We start from the raw sequence: 21,561 nt of genomic DNA, 5'->3' as shown, positions 1-21,561 counted from the left end.
AGCGCTCAACTCTGCATTGTTTGCTTCGCTAAGTGTGCTGAACAGTTGCATAAATTTGTATTCATGTAACCGTCTCTGAGTGTTCTAAGATTACATTTTAGTATGGCCACCTTCAGATAGTCCATCTTATGGCCAGAGTCAGAGAAATGTGCGCTGACAGGACTGTCTCTTGTTCCACGAGTGATGCTGTGGCGATGCAGATTCATCCTCTTGTTTAGCCCCTGTCCCGTCTCCCCTATGTAGTAGCAGCCCCCTGGGCATTTCATGCACATGATGAGGTACACAACATTGCTGGAGGAACAGGTGAACCTTCCTCTGATTTTGTACACCAGATTTCTGTGTGGTATATGTATTGTGACCGCTGTGTGCAACATTGCGCAGGTTTTGCATTTTGCGTCCTGGCATGGCCTTGTCCCGCATTCAGTTGTACTGTTGAATACTTTACTCCTCACCATCATTTTATTGAGATGATGAGGTTGTCTGTATGATAATAAGGGTGTTTCTGGGAAGACCTGTTGCAGTCTTGTATCTTCCTGGATAATGGGTTGTAGTTCCCTGGTGATCTTGCATAAGTATTGTACCCTGTTGCTTGACTTTCTGTCTGTATTCAAGGAGATCACTTATTGGTATTCTGGTGGCTTTGAGGATTTGCTAGTCTACAATTCTGTGGTTATATCCATGGTTTATGAAATCCAATCTCAAGGCTGTAATCCGCTGACCTCAGTCTACTGTGTCGGAGCATATCTGGTTGTATCGTATGGCTTGACTGTAGATGATTGCATGCTTAGTGTGAGTGTGAGTGTGAGTGTGAGTGTGTGTGTGTGTGTGTGTGTGTGTGTGTGTGTGTGTGTGTGTGTGTGTGTGTGTGTGTGGTGAAAGCTGTTGTCCCTCAAATAGCTGGCTCTGTCTGTAGGTTTGCAGTACACAGATGTCTGTAGTTGGTTGTTCTTTATAGCAATGGTGGTGTCTGGGAAATAGACTTCGTCCGGGGAATGGGTGAGTTTGAGGTTGATAGTCGGGTGGAACATATTGAAGTTCTCATGGAACTATATGAGGTCCTGTTCCCCAAAGGTCCAAATCAGGAGGATGTCATCGATGTACTGAAGGTATGTAAGGGGTTTCATGTGACAGGTGGAAAGGAAGTCACTTTCCAGTTTTGCGCAGAACAGATTGACATACTGTGGCACCATCCGAGTGCCCATAGTGGTCCCGGTTGTCTGGAGGTATGTGTCATTTCGATTGATGTCCGGACTTTAGTTAAGGAAAACTGAAGATACAGACAGTCTATATCTCTATATAAAGATGAGAAACTTTGTGAGTTTGGTCTTCATCATACAAATGTGTGGAAACATGTCATGCCATGATCAAAAGAAATCCCTGAGGACCTCAGAAAAGCAGTAAGTGATGCTCATCAGAGGAAAAGGGTTACAAAACCATTGCTGAGGATTTAGGGCTTTACCAATTCACTGTCAGACAATTGAAGAAATTCAATTGAAGAAAGTTCTAGGCCACAGTCACTCTACCCAGGAGCGGTTGTCATACCAAAATCTCTCCAAGAAGAAACCAGCAAGTCATCGAAGAAGTCACAAAGAACCCCAGAGTAACATCCAATGATCAGCAAGCCACTCTGCCCTTGGCTAATGTGATTGTTCATGACTCAACTATCAGAAAAAGACTGAACAAGAATGGTGTTTATGGAAGGATAGACAGGAGGTGACCATCGATCCCTAAAAAGAACATTGTTGTCCATCTGAAGTTTGCCAAAGAGCACATAGATGATCCACAAGACTTCTGAAACAATGTTATCTGAACAAACGAATCAAAGGAATAACTTTTTGGTCTCAATGAGAAATGTTATGTTTGGCGACAACAAACACTGCGTTCGAACAGAAGAACCTCATCCCATCATCAATCATGGTGGTGGGACTGTGATGGTTTAGGGCTGCTTTGCTGCCTTGGGACCTGGACGGCTTACCATCATTGACACAACCACGAATTTGGCATTGTATCAGAAGATTCTAGAGGAGAATGTCAAGCTATTCATCCGTGAGCTGAAGCTGAAGCGAAAGTAAGTCATAAAGAAAGAAAATGATCCCAAACATACACGCAGATCTACAAAAGAATGGCTGTAGAATAAGCATTCCGTATTTTAGAATGGCATAGTCAAAGTTCACACCTAAACCCCATTGAAATGTTGTAGCAGGACCTGAAGCGAGCAGTCCATGCAAGGAAGCCCTCACATTTCACTCAGTCAAAGCAGATCTGTAAGGAGGAATGGGCCAAAATTCCTCAAAACCGATGTGAGAGACTGACCAGTAGTTACAGGAAATGCTTAGTTGAAGTCATTGCTGCTAAAGGGTATGCCACCAGGTACAGCATCTAAAGGTTCACATACCTTTAACACATGGATATTTAATGTTGAATCATTTGTGGAAAAATAAATGTTGTATGTATGTATATATGTCTTTATTTGTATAGCGCCATAAATGTACATAGCGCTTCACAGTAGTAATACATGTCATATAAATAACAAATATAAATAACAGATCATGGGAATAAGTGCTTCAGACATACTGTAAAAGTAACATTAAGGAAGGAGTCCCTGCTCCGCGGAGCTTACAATCTAATTGGTAGGTAGGGAGAACGTACAGAGACAGTAGGAGGGAATACTAGTAAGTGCGTCTGCAGGGGGGCAAAGTTTTGTGTCATGTGTCCATGATTATCCAGTGCTACTCATATGCTTCTTTAAGCAGATGTGTCTTAAGGTGGGTCTTAAAGGTGGATAGCGAGGGGGCTAGTCGGGTATTGAGGGGAAGGGCATTCCAGAGGTGTGGGGCAGAAAGTGAGAAAAGTTTAAGGCGGGAGAGAGCTTTAGATACAAAGGGGGTAGAAAGAAGACATCCTTGAGAAGAACGCAAGAGTCGTGATGGTGCATAGCGAGAAATTAGGGCTGAGATGTAATGAGGGGCAGAAGAATGTAAAGCTTTAAAAGTGAGCAGTAGAATTGAGTGTGAGATACGCGATTTAATCGGAAGCCAGGAGAGGGATTTCAGCAGGGGAGACGCTGAGACAGATTTAGGAAAGAGTAGAGTGATTCTGGCAGCAGTGTTTAGGATAGATTGTAGGGGAGACAGGTGAGAGGTAGGAAGGCCGGACAGCAGGAGGTTGCAGTAATCGAGACATGAGAGAATGAGGGCCTGAGTCAGAGTTTTAGCAGTTGAGTAACAGAGGAAAGGGCGTATCTTTGTGATATTGCGGAGGAAAAAGCGACAGGTTTTAGAAACGTTTTGAATATGAGAGGAGAATGAGAGAGAGGAATCAAGTGTGACCCCTAGGCAGCGTGCTTGGGCTACTGGGTGAATGATCGTATTTCCAATAGCAATGTGGAAGGATGTAGTAGGGCCAGGTTTGGGAGGTAGTAGAAGGAGCTCTGTTTTTGCCATGTTAAGTTTCAGTCGGCGGATGGCCATCCAGGATGATATTCCAGAGAGGCATTCAGAAACTTTGGTCTGTATAGCAGGTGTAAGGTCAGGGGTTGAAAGGTAAATTTGTGTGTCGTCAGCATAGAGGTGATATTTAAACCCAAAAGATGTGATTAGGTCACCTAGAGAGAGTGTGTAGAGAGAAAAGAGAAGGGGTCCCAGGACAGAGCCCTGGGGTACCCCCACAGAGAGATCAATAGAGGAGGAGGAAGTGTTAGCAAAAGAGACACTGAAGGTACGATGGGAGAGGTAAGAGGAGATCCAGGATAAAGCTTTGTTCCGAATACCAAGAGTATGGAGAATGTGAAGGAGAAGAGGGTGGTCCACGGTGTCGAATGCTGCAGAGAGGTCGAGTAATATGAGCAGAGTTGAAAAAGTATCATGTTTTTGTGTCATTTGTTTGATCAGGTTATTTTATCTATTACAGTATTTGGCTATAATAACATTTTAGGTTTGAAATATGTTAAAATCCTAAAGGGTTCACAACCTTTTTATATATATTTACACACACGCACGCACGCACAGTTCATAAAAAACAGGACACCTATTTTTTGCCCTATCTTGCAGAAAAATCAGTCAATTTTCATGAAAATTTGAGCAATTCTAGGTGTCACAGTAGATTATTACATTTAAGAATTATTTGATAATCTAATAAATATTCTTTGGAATTCGTGCCGTCATGATGACCTCAAGTGCAAAGTTACAAAATGTTGTTTAGCGAAGATGATAAGCACGTTATAAAGTGCTTGAGACCGAGCAAGAATGTTGGTCCAAACACTTAAATAAAATATTTCCTGATAAAGGATGGTCACTAGGAGGACTAAAAAACAAATTAGTAAAACAACATATCGTTTAGGAATGGGAGCAGCTGTATCAACGGGTTATCAATTATTCAAATCAGATCAGAGTAGCGCTCTTGTCTTCAGGGCATCTGTTTCAGCAGAATGAGGACATTTTGAACACACACTGTGAACCATACTTTGAATTCAAACTTTACAGTCATTTTAGTGTTTCAGATTAGATTACAACAGTTTAATACATTTACGAGCAACAAAGGAAAAACTTATATTTCTCATTTAATGAACATGAACCTACCGCAGTGTATTTGGTACTTCTAGACATAATACAGTGACATCAATTTAGTTAGCATGAATTGATTGTTTACATTGTGCTTCTTATATTGCGTTAAGCTACACAACAGATCTACAATTTTGCAAAGTTTCATGGGGATTGAGCAAGAAATATATAAAATATGTTAAAATTAAAGGGGTCCCCTTTTTCATGAATCAATTTTAATTGAATTGACTAGAAGACACACAAATGTACCTTCTTTTCATTTTAAGGATTATCTCTGTTTCCCTTCCTGTTACAATAGCATTATGGAGGCATATGCAGGGCCGTTTTAAGACCTTCGTAGGCCCTAGGCACTTTTATTTCTAGAGGCCTGTGTGTCCGATATTTTTACTCATTTTTATACTAATTTCATCGTTTGCTTGTTTCTTTCGATACTAGCGATATTTGGCATCGATACTTTTGTTTCGATATTTAAAGGTAACGATACTTCGAAGGCATTTTAAATGAAAATGTGCTGTTTTCTCTTATTTTGTGAATTTTTTTGTGTAGGTATTTTTCAAGTGAAATATTGTAGGCCCTAAAAGGTTCGTAGGCCCTAAGCACTGTGCCTAGTCGGCCTAATGTATAAAGCGGCCCTGGGCATAAGGACATCATTGTCACCCATTATATATTAATAGTCTTTACATTTTTTATATACACCAAATAACTAATTAGATGCATCATTATTTAGTAATAGGACATACACAATAGAATAGTCTGAATAAAAATTGGCCTCTTGCAATTTTAAGACCCACTACCTTTTGGTGAAAATGTATTCTGTAAAAGTAGACAATATAGTGAATTACATTTTGCCTTACCATAGATAAACTATGAATGACAATATAACATATTGCTTAGTAAACGTTGAAATACAATATCTTATATTGCTTACATGCCAAATAGTCTACATTTTCTGTAAACAATTACGTGTGTATCATTTAAAGGACACAAAAGTAACACAAAAATAATTTCATAAAAACATAAAGTAAAAATACCTTTGCAACCCAGTATTAATATTCAATGGCATACTGCAGCATGTCAAAGCAACACTGAGCATTAATGTGCTCAACATGATTATAGTTATAAATGAAGTGTCTCTTTGATACGGAAATTAAATTCTGTTTTTGGATCTAATGGTTGAAATTCTATTTTTTTATTTGTACCAAAATACACAAAACATTAGGAATAATGTTCCTTCACAATATAAGTTTACAACCTGAAAGAAAATAACTTACAATTTTGTGATGTTTCCATGTGAGCATTTAATCCTTTGGGATTTAATTTCTGTGCCTGATTTGAAGCAATGGGTTTATATGATTGGCCTGTTGCTCTATACATTGCTTGTACCCATAACACTCTATCTTGGTCATCATCACTGGCAAAGATAACGGTGTCTCCTTCTTTTACTGCATTGAAGAACATCCGGCCGCCCTGAAGACCTGCCAAAATGCAACACAAAACAATGGTTTGCAATCTGTATCGAACATTGTTAAAGCATTTAAAAAACAACATGAAGTTGTTTAATATGTGATTTGCTTCATTTGATTTGGTGTTGCAGACAATTCATAAAATGAAAATTAAATGACTCATAACAAAAAAAACAAGCATTACCAACAACTTCAGGTCTCCTTCAGTTGGATAAACCACATTATGGGGCCTATGCAGTAAGCAGCGATAAGCCATTATCGCCAGCTTATCACCAAAAAAGCCAACTGCTATTCAGTAAGCCCTGATAAGTCAGCGATAAGTCAGCTTTTCGTCCAATTTTTTTGCTGAATTAAAAAAAAAAAACGCCAAACGCGCGGCGAGAAGCCACTTATCGCCAGCTTGTCAAACTTGTTCTATTCTAGTAACCCCGATTAGCTTATCGAGGCTAATCACCACTCTACAATTGCGATTTCCTCTCCAAATCGTCTTGGCGAGAAGCTGCCGATAAGCGGCGAGACTGCACTTAGAAAAAAAAAAAGCATTTTTTCTGCATCGGATATATGCTGGGAGTCTTCGGAGCTGATATCCATTAATATCATCACCGGAGACCCCCGGCATGAATCTGATGCAATAAAAATGCATTTATAGGCAACTTCATTACCTTAGCGGTAACCACTAAGGCAATGAAAGGGTTAAGGGACAACAATAGCTTTATTGGGGGCAGAGGGGGTGAATGAAGTGGGTACTTGGCCTTTCACTCACCCCCTCTGCCCCCAATAAACATTACAATATGTAATAAGCACCAATACATAACCCACCCCCTGTATCCCCACATAAAACCATTATTTATTTATTTTAACACAGGATTGGCAACATATGCCGGTGGATGTCCCCGGGTGGTCCCCACGGGTGTCTGGGGGTCCCCGGATCATCCCCACTGGTGCCTGGGGGCCCTCAAGTGGTTCCCATTGGTGTCTGGGGGCCACACGGGGGTCCCTCTAGTGTCCAGGGGTCCTCGGGTGGTTCCCGTGGGCATCAGGGGGTCCTCGGGTGGTCCCTGCGGTTCCCCGCTGGCCTGAAGTAACAACCCCCTTAAAATAAATAAAGATGGCTTACATTTTAATAAATACACCACCCCCCTCACCAAACGCATCACAACTATTATCCAGATATGGATAAAGGCTCATTTGCCTATTATTAAATCAAATATTAGCCAGGCAGCATAAGTAAAGTAAATAAAAAACGTTCTACTTACCCCTGTCATCCTGAAGGGCATCCTCGTCAGCATACGGCAGGGCCATGTCCTCCGATGCCAACAAGAATACATACAAAAATACAATCTAATGGCCCCTAACCCCTTAAATCACTGTAGCGGTTAATAACTGTTAAAGTAATTAAGGGGTTAACCCACCCTCCCCCACTACCAACCTCCCCCACTACCCACCCAGGAGGCCTAATCACCCACCCCAGGTAACTACCCCCACCCTCCACCCATTCATTGGTACAGTGGGTACATCATGCCCATATAATATGGGCATGATTTAACACTATAGCAATAAATGGTGACGCTACCAAAAAACAGGTCCACAATACAACACATTACATATAAAAATCAACACAAATGCCAATAAACCAATTGATTGGCACAGTGGGTACATCATGCCTATATAATATGGGCATGATTTAACACTATGCCAGTTAATGGTCAACCTACAAAAAAATTAATCACCAACAATATCCAATGGAATGCAATTGGATACCACCCGAGGACCCCCAAACGATGGCGATTTAAAAACAATGGCAATTTCTTTTTATCGGACTATTGTGCATAGGGCCCCTATGTTTGAGAAGAGTTGAATGATTTTTATTCCCCTCCAGCATTGACAATACAGAATTTCTAAAACATTTCAAGAACACATTAAGTTATGGTGGGTAAAAAAGTGACAAAAAAAACCTCCACCGTACAGTGTGCAGCAAATAAAAATACCCCTTGTGAGCACATTCCAATATCTCTGACAGGTCTGTAACCCTGCTTTTTGTCATTATCTCTTAGGCTGCGATTATACCAGCTGCGGCAGGGCGCACACGCTCTCTCAGGGCGATGCGCATGCCTGAAACCTGCACTGCAGGCAGGAGACATCGGGCGGCGACAGGGAGGCGTGGCCATGACATCACGTGACTAGTTCGCCATCCTTGGCTGAACCGCTCACGTGACGCGGCTGTCGCTCCAGAAAATCAATTTCTTGGATCTGCTCGAAATTTGTGCGCTTGGCGTCTCATTCGCGGGTGCTCACTGCATAACATGGATTTGTTTTGGCGTCGCGCAGCATCACGCGCCCGGCCGCATTGGGTATAAGCACGAATCATAAATGATTCCACTGCAGCCAGGGATTCTGGAAAATTACATACTAATGAGCACACGGTGCGTCACCTTTTGCTTCATGTTCATTTTAACATGATCCCTGTAAGCTTATGCCTGCTGTATTACAGCCCGGGTTAAAGAAGTGCATAGCCAGTGAAGAATTTCACGAATGTAACAATGTGTATTAGAGCGGCGGTGCGCAAACTGGGGGGAGACTGAGTGCGGGGGGGCGCGGGGTTTACAGAGGCCCCGCGCGCTTCCCGAAGGCACTTAAATTAACTAAACCTAACTTACCTTGACTCTGGTTGCTTCTCACACGCGTCGCCATGGCAACAAGGGTCAAATTACGCCGTGCGGTCATGTGACGTCACGTTGCTATGGCAACGTGACGTCATGATGCCGGGGCCGACGCCGGAGCGCAGAGGTGAGGGGACCGCCGGCAGGGGGGCGCAGGGGAAAAAAAGTTTGCACCCCCCTGTATTAGAGTATGTAATTTACTAACTTTCTCAACCTTTTTAATGTTTAGCATCTCTGCAGGTATAAACCAGGGGTGGCCAACTCCACTCCTCAAGGGCCACTAACCGGTCAGATTTTCCCCAGATATCACTGCTTCAGCACAGCTGGCGCAACCAGCAATTGAGCCACCTGTGCTGAAGAAGGGATATCATGAAAACCTGACCTTCTGGTGGCCCTGGAGTTGGCCACCCCCTGCTATATACAGACAAAATTAACACAACTACTAGACACCTCTATAGTTTATGGTTTTTGGACAAATAATGCAAATCATAGAGCATAACGTTAGACTATATACCATGTAAAGTGGTCATGTACCTGACTGAGGATCTGTATAGTCCACTGTGTATCCTTCAAGCTGCATCAGTTCCTGGGGCTCTGATTTTTTTTCTCTATAACTACACATCGCAAATGTATATTGGCTCACCTGCAAAGAGAGGTGCGCAATGTGTCATTTATATACAGAACATTTTTTTTTAATGAAAATTGAAGTCCCTTAGAAACGTTATACTGTAGGTTATAAACAAAATTGTAATGTTCTTGTTTACGAACAATCTATGGTCTACCCTTTAATCTGCCAATTAACGGCTGAAAGTCTAATGCGTGACCCCATTCTTTTTTTGCCTACTTTCTACATTCTCCACCACATTCTTTTGAAAATGATGCTATTACATTCATCTACTGTAACTCTCTCAGATTAGTTTCTGCTTCAGACTTCTTTCAACCTAATAAATTCCATAATAAAGTTCTCAACATTTCCTTCATGACAACACTATGTACTCCTTCCAGAATTTCAGTTCTAAGCTTCCATTGTGCTACAGCACAGTAGTATTTACTCTGCCTAACTTATAAATCCATATTACACCTGGATTTTTTTCCAATTACAACCCTTAACTAATTCTGGTCTCTGAGCATTCGTACCCAAGAAGCTCACACTCATTCCAAATCTTCAGAACATATATTGCACAATTGTGATCGAAAAAGGTTTCTAGCATCATGTCTGTACATTTTGAAAACAAAAACTAATTAAACAGAATAGTAACCTGAACAAGGACAAAGTAACGTTTCTTCCATCGCTTCCAAACCTTTTGTCCAACAGCATATAAATATCTGTAAAACAAAGAGTAAGAATCATACTTTACTCATGTGCATGTTATAAATGAACAAATAAGGAATAAATAAATCACTATGAAAAACCAAATGTAGGTAGATGTGAGTGTAGATTAATATTACAAAATAAATGAATGAGTACTACATCAAGACAACATTAAAAAAAAAATATTACAAATACTGTAGCACTCAATATTTGATATTTTCGGTGTTTCTATATAGTTAGATTCATTGTAGGTTGTGACACCTTTTAGGGGACAAACATGAGCTTTTTTGAAATCTATGTAGAACAACACAGGTCTCTTCCTCAGGTGAGTACACATTAAGGCCCCAGTCCTCCCTGCTGCACGTGCATGAGCCTGGCAGCATGGCGGCGCGTGCAGAGACTACAGCCGCGATTGGCGGTCTGTAGGGGAGCTCTAGGGGAGTGGGGCCATGACGAGGGATGCGGCCATGACTGGGCATATCTGCCCTGCCATCGGCTGCGTGTTGACCATGTGACCGTGTCGCGGCACGGGAAGACAAAATTATTGTCTTCCCTGCTAGCATACGCGTCACAGCGCTTTGCGCACCCCCACACACAGCCTCTGGGGTCTACCCCATAGAGGGCTGCGTTGTGGTCAGCGCACGCCACTCATGCCGACAGTGTGACAGAGCGATTCTCTGACTGAGCCCGCTTGATCACGGGAGCGTGATACATTGGTGGCAGAGTCAGAGATACCATCACTGTGAATGCTGCGCATGGGTTTTTTTTGAACTGGAGATCTGTTTCCCTTCTTTTACCTGAAACTGCCCCCTGCATACCTGTCAGGACCGCACTACAGGCACCTCTGTGCACCGCATCTTCCCACTTACCTGCGTCCCTGTCCCGCTGCAACGGCCGACGCGGCCGTGTCCTACGCTTCCCGGCTGCCTTACGCTTCGCCAGTGCATTGTCCCCGCCTTCCGGGAGTGCGTAGCGGTCCCCATTTGCGCACGCATCTTGGCACGTGCACATATTAAAGAAACTAATGTCTGCACTAACCTCAGGTGGGCTTCACCTGAGCTACATCCAGCCTCAGCCTATCACCGTTCCTCATACATCTGACCACTCTTCCTCTCCTTCCCCTCATTCGTTCTCTCCTATATTTAGGTTCAGAACAAACAGACCAGAACCCAAGAGAAGGGTCAAAAGAACCCCATAATCATGCACTCTATGCCAAACATTGCTCCTTTTGGGCACCAATAACCCTTAAGTAGTTTTCATAGTATATTGGACACTGTAGCTACAGAGAGATTAAAAATACAATACAAAAAATCTTTATTACATCAAATAAGTATAACAATTAATAATTAAAATTCATAAAAATCCCTGTAATGGAGTAGTGAGGACTCAGAGTAATGAATAGTTCAAGGTAATCTCTGATTGTAAATCCTCAAAAAGCTGCAGATAATAAGTCAATACGTATTGAATGTCCTATATATCTAAATCCCTTGTATACCATGTGCAGTGGCTATAATGTCCAATATACTAGAATAACTACTTAAGGGCTATTGGCCTGTTTGTCCTGTATAGTTTACCCTTTTGCATCTGATATTTTATAGGACTTATCATTATAGGAGAGCAGTCTGATTCATCTGTATATTTAGGTTCACTCTGCCCTCTGGTTGTTGCTCAGCACGGACCTTGCTATGCACCGTGCTCATTTGCAGCCTGAGTACCTGTCTCCGTTGGTATCCGTATTCCTGTTGTGACCTGCTTGCGCCTGACCTGTCTCTTCTTGTTCCCCTAGACCTCGTCTTGATTAACGGACTTCTGCTCTCTCTACTCCACGACCACGGCTTATGGACCTCGACCATTCTACACTCTCTAACCCTGGACCATAGGCAAGGACCCGCTACTCTCTCCACTCTCCTACCCTGACCTGGCTACACGTCCACGACTCTGAAATCCGGACCCATCCCCGTGGCTTAGGGCGGTGGTTATATATCTTCCCCACCTAAGCCCCGCGGTCCAGTCCAGGTAGTAGTGAGCGCCCGTGACAATACCCGAGACAGGAGAAGTCTTGCCCGAGACTAACCGCGACAGGATTACAACGCTCCACTGTGCAGTGCTGGTCGCCCTGCAGTGTCGGATGGTCTACCTTGATGTACGCACATTACTTATCTGTTTCTTGATTGGCACTTTTAATATATACATACTTCACTATGAGCGTTGTGCGCTGTTTTTTCTTTCTTTCTTGAGCCTATGAAAACGTTACTACGTACATGCAACTTCTATATACTTACTTTCATTACAGGATTTTGCATTTTTTTAACCTCTAGTGTTCTTCTCTCTCAACCTATAACAGACCTACACTTCTAGATCAATACAGTTATTGATATGACATAAATGAATTTAGACACAAATACATTATTGTATGATAAAATAAATCCTTAAACTAAAAACGCTTAATCCTATTTTTTCTGCAGATTCAATTTCCTCCTAGGTTAAATAAACACATTATAATGGAGAATTCATAATGTCTCACCTGTTAAGATGAAATAACAGGAGCAATTAACCAGAAGTACATACAAATGTATGGTCCAAAAAATAAAGTTTCTTTACGCCAAGTTTCCAATTATAATCTTCTACCAGAACTTTAAAGAGGACTGTGCAAAGAAAATGCAACCCCTTATGCATTGCAATTTCAATAGGAACCATTTCAGGAGCCCAGTTGTAGAAAAAGGAGACTCAACAATGCCACAAAACCATTGAATACATTGAGTGAAATACTAATTAATTGACAGAATAAAAATGAAGATCCGATTTCTAAGAAAGATATTTTAAAATGGTCACCCGTCCTAGAATAAAAGTGTACTAACAGCAATGCCTGTTTTAAAGGTAAATGTGGATTGATGCCTTCTTTTACCAAATCTGAAATATCTGGCTGTATAGAGGATTACAACATCCCATATCCCACCTTACCAACTACAATATCACCAATAGGTTACTTTTTCTTGAAATAAAATAGAGGAAGAGACTAATAACATTTTGCCCACAAATGTCACTGACCTTGTCCAGGATTGTATATTAATTATAGATATTGTAGTAAATCATTTGATAATATATGATGTTTTACAATATTTTATGAATGTGTGATAGTGACAAAAGGCGCCAACTACAGTATAATTACTAAAATGAATATTGTGATATAGACGTGCAATAATAAAAATGATACTGATAACCAGCTCAAACCCTCTGTTGGATCCTGTCTTCACTGGCTCCAAAAACTTGAATGATATTCTTGTAATCCAGGGGGAGCATATCGGCCGGAAGAGAATGAAAAAAAAAACAACTACTACTGTAAGTGTAGATGGTACAGCAATATAGAGATAAAGCGATAACTTGGCTCTATGGATATCCTACTTACAGGATTCCAATGGAAAACAGGCACTGGAATGTGGTGAGGATATGTGGATATGGTGAGCTTCTCAATGTGCCAGTCAGTGTAGCAGATGGTTGCAAATAGTGCTATAAAAAAGCGCAATGGATATAATCAAAGGTCGCGGTGCATCAGATGTTCTCACCACCTCCCTGCAGGGAGGATGCGTGCAGCCCGACAGCCTCGAGGTGTGCTTCATTGCGCCGTCGCCTCCGTGACGTCACTTCCCCCAGGCTTCTCTCCGTGGCTCCACAAACATAGGATTAGTCCAACTGGCTAAGGAACTTCTCAACGCCTTTCACCAACCTTGTGGGGTCTCTGGCTTTGTCATGAGTATATGAGTATAATGCTTTTAATGGGATTCTGTTTCCCTGATAAATATTGCCCTGTGATTCTTTTCTTTGCACTGGTTTTGCCCCAGTTTTGGTGCCAGCAGATCTTAGTAAATAGACGTTATGAAGCAGCGAACCAGTTGTGGATAGGGGATCCACCAGGCAAACTGGGGAAAGAATATCACTGCCAGAGTCAGGGCTCACTATGGGAGCCAACAGAAAAGCCGCAATGCCATCAGATTACATTGCGGCCATCTACTGGTGACACTGGCAGCCATGTTTGTAGTCCTCTGCCATATTTGTAGCTCTTTTGTGCATACACCAGCACAAAAAATGATAAATATCCCCAGAACTGGGGGGGGGGGGGTTGTCACCAGATGTCAGGTAAAATACAGGCAAAAAAACAAGCAGCAGCCTAGATTGCTGCCTTTACGCTTCTTTTTGAAGATAGATTTGCCACGTTGCAAAGCAAGTGACCTACTTATACTCCCTTTATTCTGTCTACATGATATGTTGATATGTTTGGAAGGTGATTCCAGGGGCTAGGGACCCCATGCAAGACTGACTGTAGCATCCACCTAACTCTATGGTCAAGATCGCAGCACTGATCACTTCCCTTTGAGACTATGCCTGTCCTCTCCAGTTCCCCCCTCATTCCCTGCTATAGGCTCTCACAAAACCTCCTCCGACTTCATATTGCAAGCCTTGGAGGAGGTAGAAATGCATGGCATGAAGCGGCAAGAGAGGAGTCTCTGCTGTTTAACATACGTGGCGGCAACTGGAGCTGCAGCTGGAAGAGAGTTATTGTGGCATGGAGAATGTGGAGCATTAGATATGGATCGAGGTAAAGAGAAAGAGGGATATATGGTAAAAGAAAGAAAAGGGTCTGGAGGAGAAAGAGAGATAGCGGCATTTATGGGTGAATAAAGAGTGAACAGTGAAGCCCCAGCCCTTGTACCATTCAGGGGAGAAGTCTTAGGCTGAGTCCATGCTCCCTGCTTGCTCGCTGAGGCGCGCTGAGGCTCAGAGAAAGCGGGTGCTTTCCCTGGCCTTGCGGTTGCTTACCGCACGGGCGTCAGCGGGCCGTCAGGGGGCGCGCGTCACTGGCCGGGGGCGGGCCAGTGACGTCACGGAGCTGGTTCGCCCTCATTGGGCGAACCGCTCATGTGACCGGCCTGTCGCACCGGCAAGCGGGGAAATTCCCCCTAAGACCTGCGCTTCTGCAAGCGCGCGGAAGCGCAGGTGAGCCCCTACTAAAGCCGCTCTAATTGCGGCTGTAGGGGCTCAGTGCTGAGCGGGAGCGCGCGTCAGCACGCTTCCGCCAGCACGCTTCCGCCAGCAAGCAGTAAACATGGCTGAGGCCTTATGCTTAGCAGCACTGCTTGCAGACGTGTAGGCCAATATCTGCTGGAAGACTTACTCAAGGTCCCACAAAGTGGTATATCACACCTCTGTTCCTACTAAGCTTTCCGTTGCATTGAGCAGAGATCACATAGGCAAAAGGAATACAATGAAAAGGGTCACAAATATTAATATTACGTATTTTAAAGTTATAGCAGACTAATGCTAGGAGCACAACATTATCTATATGCTACGAGTATAAAAAAAATAGCTGTTAGTCTGGTACAGTAATTTGTATTATTTAAGTATGGTGGTATATATAATAAATCTAGTATCTCTTTACATCAGCTAGAATCTAGATCATTGGTTCCCAACTCCAGTCCTCAATGAATCCTAGCAGTCCAAGTTTTAAGGATATCCCTGCGCGAGCACAGGTGGTTCAGTCAAAATGACTGAGTCAGCTGTGCTAATGTGAGGATATTCTTAAAACCTGGACTGTTCAAGGTCAATAAAGACTGGAGACGGGAAGCACTGAGCTATATGCTGTATAGCAGTGGTATGAGAGAGACTACGCTCCCCGTCGACTCGATGGCGGCAGAGACAAATCTGGGATGAGTATGGTGAAAACCACCTCTGGTCTAAAAATCTTTACAGACTAAATTAGTGGCAGATAGTTGATATACACTCAATTCGAAGCAATCTCTTGGCACACTATAAAGTAGCAATCTTCCTACTTGTTTTTTTTTTTTTTAAATGTAAGCCCCATTTTTGTTTTACAGGCTGAGATTTGGGGGGAGTTGAAATGTGTCATTTTCAGCTCCGGAAATACTGGTAGGTATTTCTGGACCGAGGGGTCCCCAGTTGAAAATAGTGTGGTTCCGCTAAACAGAACCACGTAGGTTAAGTTCTGTAACAAAAAGAAAAGAACAATAAAAGGCAGGATTAGTTCATGGGAATTGCTACATTAAGCCTTACCACTTCACTGCCCCACTCCAGTGTTCGCGTTTTCCTATCTCCCTCTTATACAAGCACTTGTATCACCCACCAGCCTAATTTTTATGGAAAGTCGATTTTAGGGAAGCCACTGGAAAACAACTAGTACAGTATACTTTGCCAACGCATTTCAGATCTTACTGCATTTCTGGGGCAATTCAAATTTGCTGCTCCAAATAAGAGTGATTTTATTATTATCAACGTGCACTGTACGTTTATCATTCTCAAACTAAGAGAGCATCGCTGCTGTATAACGTACATTAGATCGGTTTGTAGCAAGTGCACTCACATCAGACGACCTGTTTCAGAAACGCCTCGGGTGCACGCAAGTCCTCCCACAAAAGGCGGGGTCACAGTGGGGGGGGGGGGAGGGGAGACACTGTCAGGTACAAGCAATCCTTCTCATGTAGAAAAACCAGCACTCCTGAGTTCTTCAAGGAGATATGGTATGTGTGGTGCTCAGAATCAGACCGGTAACTTCTGTAACATAATTGTAATTGAGACCATAGGCTTGGTGGTCTGGCGACGACGGAGTGCCCCTCAATAAAGCAATAATGCGTAATAACTGTAGGGGAAGTGACAAGTGGAGTCAGTTGGGACAGCCACTGTGATGTACACAATAATCACCCTAACAGTATATAAAGGAAGGAACTATGTCCATTTAATAGCAGGGTTTAGATAAGGCACATTGGCACTTTACCTGCGCATCCGGGGGGGCACTCTCAGAATCAGTAGCGTGCAGTCCATCAGATAGGAAGTCCAGGAGGGTAGTTGGTGTAGATAGAGCACAGCTGCAGACGCCCTGCAATGTGAAGCAGGGAAAACAAAACCAGGCCACTCCGCAGTAGTATTATCAAAAAGTGTATTAAGCCAGCAAACACATACAGGGAACAAAAATAGAACAGATAGAACGCACCTACGCGTTTCGTACAATAGTACTTTAGCTGTGCTCTATCTACACCAACTACCCTCCTGAGTTCTTCAAAAGATGGGTGGTTCCAGCATAAAATAAACATAACCTTTTATAAAAGTTTCCTTTAATAAAGGTGAAATAGTTCATGTTTATTTTGCTAGCACAGTCTGACTTCAAAAAGAAAACAAATCTCCTGAAAAATCTTTTCATTTTTAGCATTTTGTTTTCCTTTCTTCCATCATTCAAATAACACTTGAGAACAAGTGCATGTATTCAAATGGCTGCTGAACATACAGCATCGCTTTTATTATTCATGTTTTCAAATGCCATTGTTGCATTATACAGTGCAACACAAATTAAAGTGACACAACACCTACAGTACCTCAAGGTGATTTTCTGACATTTCAGATTTGTAATATTAATTTGGTCATATATTAAAAAACAGGTTATCTCGTGAAAACCATCAAAGTGGCCAGTGTAAGCGTTCATTATAATGAGCCCAACATTTCCAGTAGATTTATGTAAACGCTTCCACTGTAAAAGAGCACGGATGTTCTACTTAATTTTGTAATGTAATATTTTACGTGGCATTAAGGTACAGGAAAATTAGCACCAATAACACAGACAGATGACAAAGAAAAGCAAGATGTAATAGTAATGCATTTTCCCAATGGTGATCAACCTATAGCCTCAAGCCAACATATAATCCTCTCTTCAATATGTCCCTACTAGACAATCTTACATTTTATCAAGGACAATGTTTATCTCCCTGTGCCTCAAGCACCAAAACCATAGATTGTAAACTCAACAGGGCAGGGACTGTGTCTGCAAAATGTCTCTGTAAAGCGCTACGTAAAACTAGCAGTGCTATACAAGAACATGCTATTATTATTATTATTATTATTATTATTATTATTGCATGTACGGTATAATAGTAATTATAGGCTAAAGCTGCAAAAATTCCGGGCATTACTGAAATCCCTGCTCTCTGATTGGTTAGAATGCCAGGCATTATTAATTCAGAAATGCCTGGAATTTTTGGCACCTTGCCAATTCACCTTTCAGAAATGTAGGGGGAGCGCTGAGAATTTGAAATATAAAAAACTGCCAAATTTAAACTGCTAACTGTAAATAGCTCCCACGGTCCAAGCTCCGGCAGCACCTTCGCACCTCTCCTCACACAGCACGGCAACATATGCAGTCTCTCTCTCACAGCTGTTAGTGCTGTCAGAAGCTGGCAGGTCCTAAAAAGTAACTTTATAAAGTAACTTTATTACTTGCAACAAAGTAATATTTCTTCCACAGCTTGTATAGCTTGTACTAAGGTAATTTGTATTTGTTTTTTATTTAGTTTGTAGTTAATCACTATCCCCCCACTTCTCTTCCCCATCTCCCTTTCAACCTCACCCCCCTAGCCCCCCTCACCATTATTCCCCATCACCTCTTCTCCCCTCCTCCCCCCCTCTCCCCGCTTACCTCTCTCTTCTCACCCCCTCACCTCTCTCTATTCTCCCCCCTCAACAGTGTATATTATTTTATGAAAAAGCCTACATTTAGCCTATAACAGTAATAATCCCCTCAGAACAGGGCATTACTGGCCAATAATGCCCTGTTCTTCTGGGATTATTACTTAAATACAGACAGTATGCCAGAACACAAAATCAGGAATTAAACTGATATACAGGCAAAAACATTGAAATTACAGCGAATATATTTGTTTCAATGTTACCAAAGGAAACACAAACCACAGTATTAATAAAAGGGGCATCATATCAAACATATTTTTTTGTAACATACATCAGTGAGCAGTGATATCATATCACTTGTTATTTGAACAACAGTTCCTTTGATCTATTAGGTTTGTTTCTTATATAATACTATATGGAATACTCCTAGCAATTTAACTATTTCTCACAATTTTATATACCTACCGTGCAAACCCACAACCAGCAACATTAAAATGCAACAACATATTCATTATTTTATAAGTGTTTTCTTTTTTAGCAATCGCCTAATGAATCTGAACTGAGTTGCATGTAAATGTGCGGTTATACACATTTCCTCTCCCTATGCCTCAGTTCCAACAATTGTCTACTAAATTCCCTGCCCAGCAATATAAAAGCATGACACGAAATATTGCCGTTTCTTTTTGCAACACTAAGGGAGTATGAAAAGGAATATGGCAATTTATTTGCATTGAGTCCATGCTGTGAGAGTTCATGGTTATACTCCAAGATGAAAAATCAGCACTAATAGGTAGTTGAAAAACATAATTGTGTACTGAATACTAGAACTATTCATGACAGGGGGAAAAAAATGAAAAAGGGCAGTTATTACTTTTCACAGACCATTTTGATTCCTTCTTTTTATTCTGAGGAATGAAGCAATCTACATCCCGAATAATAAATCCGTAATTTTACAAGGCTTTCTTTAGTTCAATGAACAGCATACAGAAGAAAAATTCAATACATATAGCCAGTTAGTCCAGCAAAAGGTTTTTTTTTTGTGTGTGTGTGTGTTTTTTTTATTTTTTTGTTAAAGAGAAAACCCTCAGTCAAGGTTGAAAGAGCAATTAATGCAGTCTCAGAAATCTGGGTCATTCTGATGGAGTTCGGTTAACATGTGGCAGAAGTAATCATCCACTTGTGAAAATGATTTTCAGTTCATTCTCAAACACCTTTCAAACACTCATGATCCCATTTAACTGACAACAATACATGCTATGGGGACCAAATGCCCACAGGCACTTTCAGTCAGCAGTGGCACGTTGTGCTGCCTGCATAAAAGGAGACTTCCCGAGACTGCATTCCTTCTATTATCTCTCCCCGCAAGATTAGGCCATTTTTTTTTGTTTCTACTTAGGGATGAGAAAAGCAAAAGCAATCAAGACAACAATGTGGCCTAGGTCACTGAATGTGAAGCAGTAAACACGATCGGTGCTTTTATGCCTTACAAAATGAGGACTAAACAAACCTTTGACAAAATAAAAAAAAAAAAAGAGTCATGAAGCTTCTTTTATAATGGTTTTGGATACAGTGCCAATGCTTAAAAAATATGTTGCAACAAAAGTACTGCAATTAAGGCCTTCTTCAAACTTCTACAGTTTTATACAAGCGAGTATTGTGCAGACTGTATGGTATTACTGGTTAGCTTTTAGTGGAGAACGGTGTCTAAAATGTTAAAACCCTTTCATCTTTGTTACTGCTACAAAACAATGCTTTATTCAGAGCACCTTATTGGTGTTCTCGGGTGTTTCTTACATTTTATAATGTATTGGCTATGTGCTCCCATTTTTAGCACTCACAGGGGCACATTTACCAGGTGCCAGTGCAGGCTGGTGCCCCAGATCGGGCGCTAACACTCTTTGACTCGGGAGCCACCGCTAGCACTTGATGAACCTGCCCCTTGGGCCAGTGATGCCACTGGTGTCATTATCTGTGGCAGCGAAGTGGTTGAACAAAGAAATACAGCACCAAGCCACTGCAGGTCTACCGATAATTAGAAAAATAAAACAAAAAGAAAGGGGAAAACAGTATTAAAACAAACGATGGACATTCCAGATACACAGGCTATTCAAAAAAAGTCAGTCGATTACAGTACATGCAGTTCAATAAACTCTATGGACATAATCATTTACAATGGAATACCGAGGATTTTATTGTAAGGTGCCCATGGCAGGGATTCCTTTTTTAGCTATGATTTTCTTGTACAGTTGATAAGCTATTTTTTTTTTTTTTTACAATTCCCTGTATTGTATTTTGTGAAGCACTGCATACATTGTGGGCTCGATATAAATACCCCTACACAAATACATACAGTACACACACAATACATAACGTGAAGAGTATTTTGGCAGCAGAAACATCTGACAAAGCTGCAAATAAGATAAGAGATATAGAGACTTGAATACTTGGAGCAATGAAAAAAAACGAAGAGCAATTAAATGTTGGTGAATTAAAATGTCACGATAAAGCCTTAGTCTGCGAAGTATTGTAGTCATTTTCAAGACCACATGTCTGTGAATGGTTAGGTTATAATAGTATAGCACAATTTGCCCTTGGCAAGTCATCTTTAGCTACCACCTATTGACACCAGTCAACAAGCTGTTACATTCGAGTCTCATATTCCTTCAGTTTTCACTATTGCTATGATAGTCAGGGCAGGTTAAACTGTGCAAATTGCTATGAGAACCAAGTGAATGCATCTGTTCAAAGTAGTAGACAGAACGTTAAGGATTTGTCTATATATGTATAGAATGTTTGTGTGTGTGTGCGTGTGTATATATATATATATAAACTGTGTTAGACAAAATGCATTTGTACTGTGCTGTGTTCAACTAAACCCTGTACTGTAATAAAATAACAGTGTAACCAGTGCCGGGTATATATTTGACATATTAACATATTACACTGCTAGAAACACTCAAAATTTAAGCTGCTACTAAACAGCAGACATAAATTGATATGACCCTGCTGTAGTCGTAAAGTAAACCTCTTCGCTCCTGTTCGCACTGGAATGCATTGCAATCAGCGGATACATTAAGCCCTTCAAAACTGGAGGGGCCTTCAAC

At 41.6% G+C, this 21,561-nt stretch overlaps 1 protein-coding gene across 15 annotated transcripts in view; it reads right to left on the bottom strand.

The window, feature by feature from the left end:
- CADPS2 (calcium dependent secretion activator 2) overlaps positions 1–21,561 on the bottom strand; it is a 516,545-nt gene that overhangs the window by 247,353 nt on the left and 247,631 nt on the right. For all 15 annotated transcript variants that reach the window (XM_075599918.1, XM_075599919.1, XM_075599906.1 and 12 more), the window contains exons 9-11: positions 9,942–10,008; positions 9,217–9,325; positions 5,831–6,034 (exon numbers count right to left, since the gene is read on the bottom strand). In XM_075599918.1, coding sequence (XP_075456033.1) covers positions 5,831–6,034; positions 9,217–9,325; positions 9,942–10,008 — 380 coding nt within the window. The remainder of the gene's footprint in view (positions 1–5,830; positions 6,035–9,216; positions 9,326–9,941; positions 10,009–21,561) is intronic.

This window comes from Ascaphus truei, chromosome 5 (assembly GCF_040206685.1).
Source record: "Ascaphus truei isolate aAscTru1 chromosome 5, aAscTru1.hap1, whole genome shotgun sequence".
In the NCBI taxonomy this organism is placed as follows: domain Eukaryota; kingdom Metazoa; phylum Chordata; class Amphibia; order Anura; family Ascaphidae; genus Ascaphus; species Ascaphus truei.
Note: the sequence above shows the minus strand (reverse complement) of the source record. Positions and strands in the feature narration are given on the sequence as shown.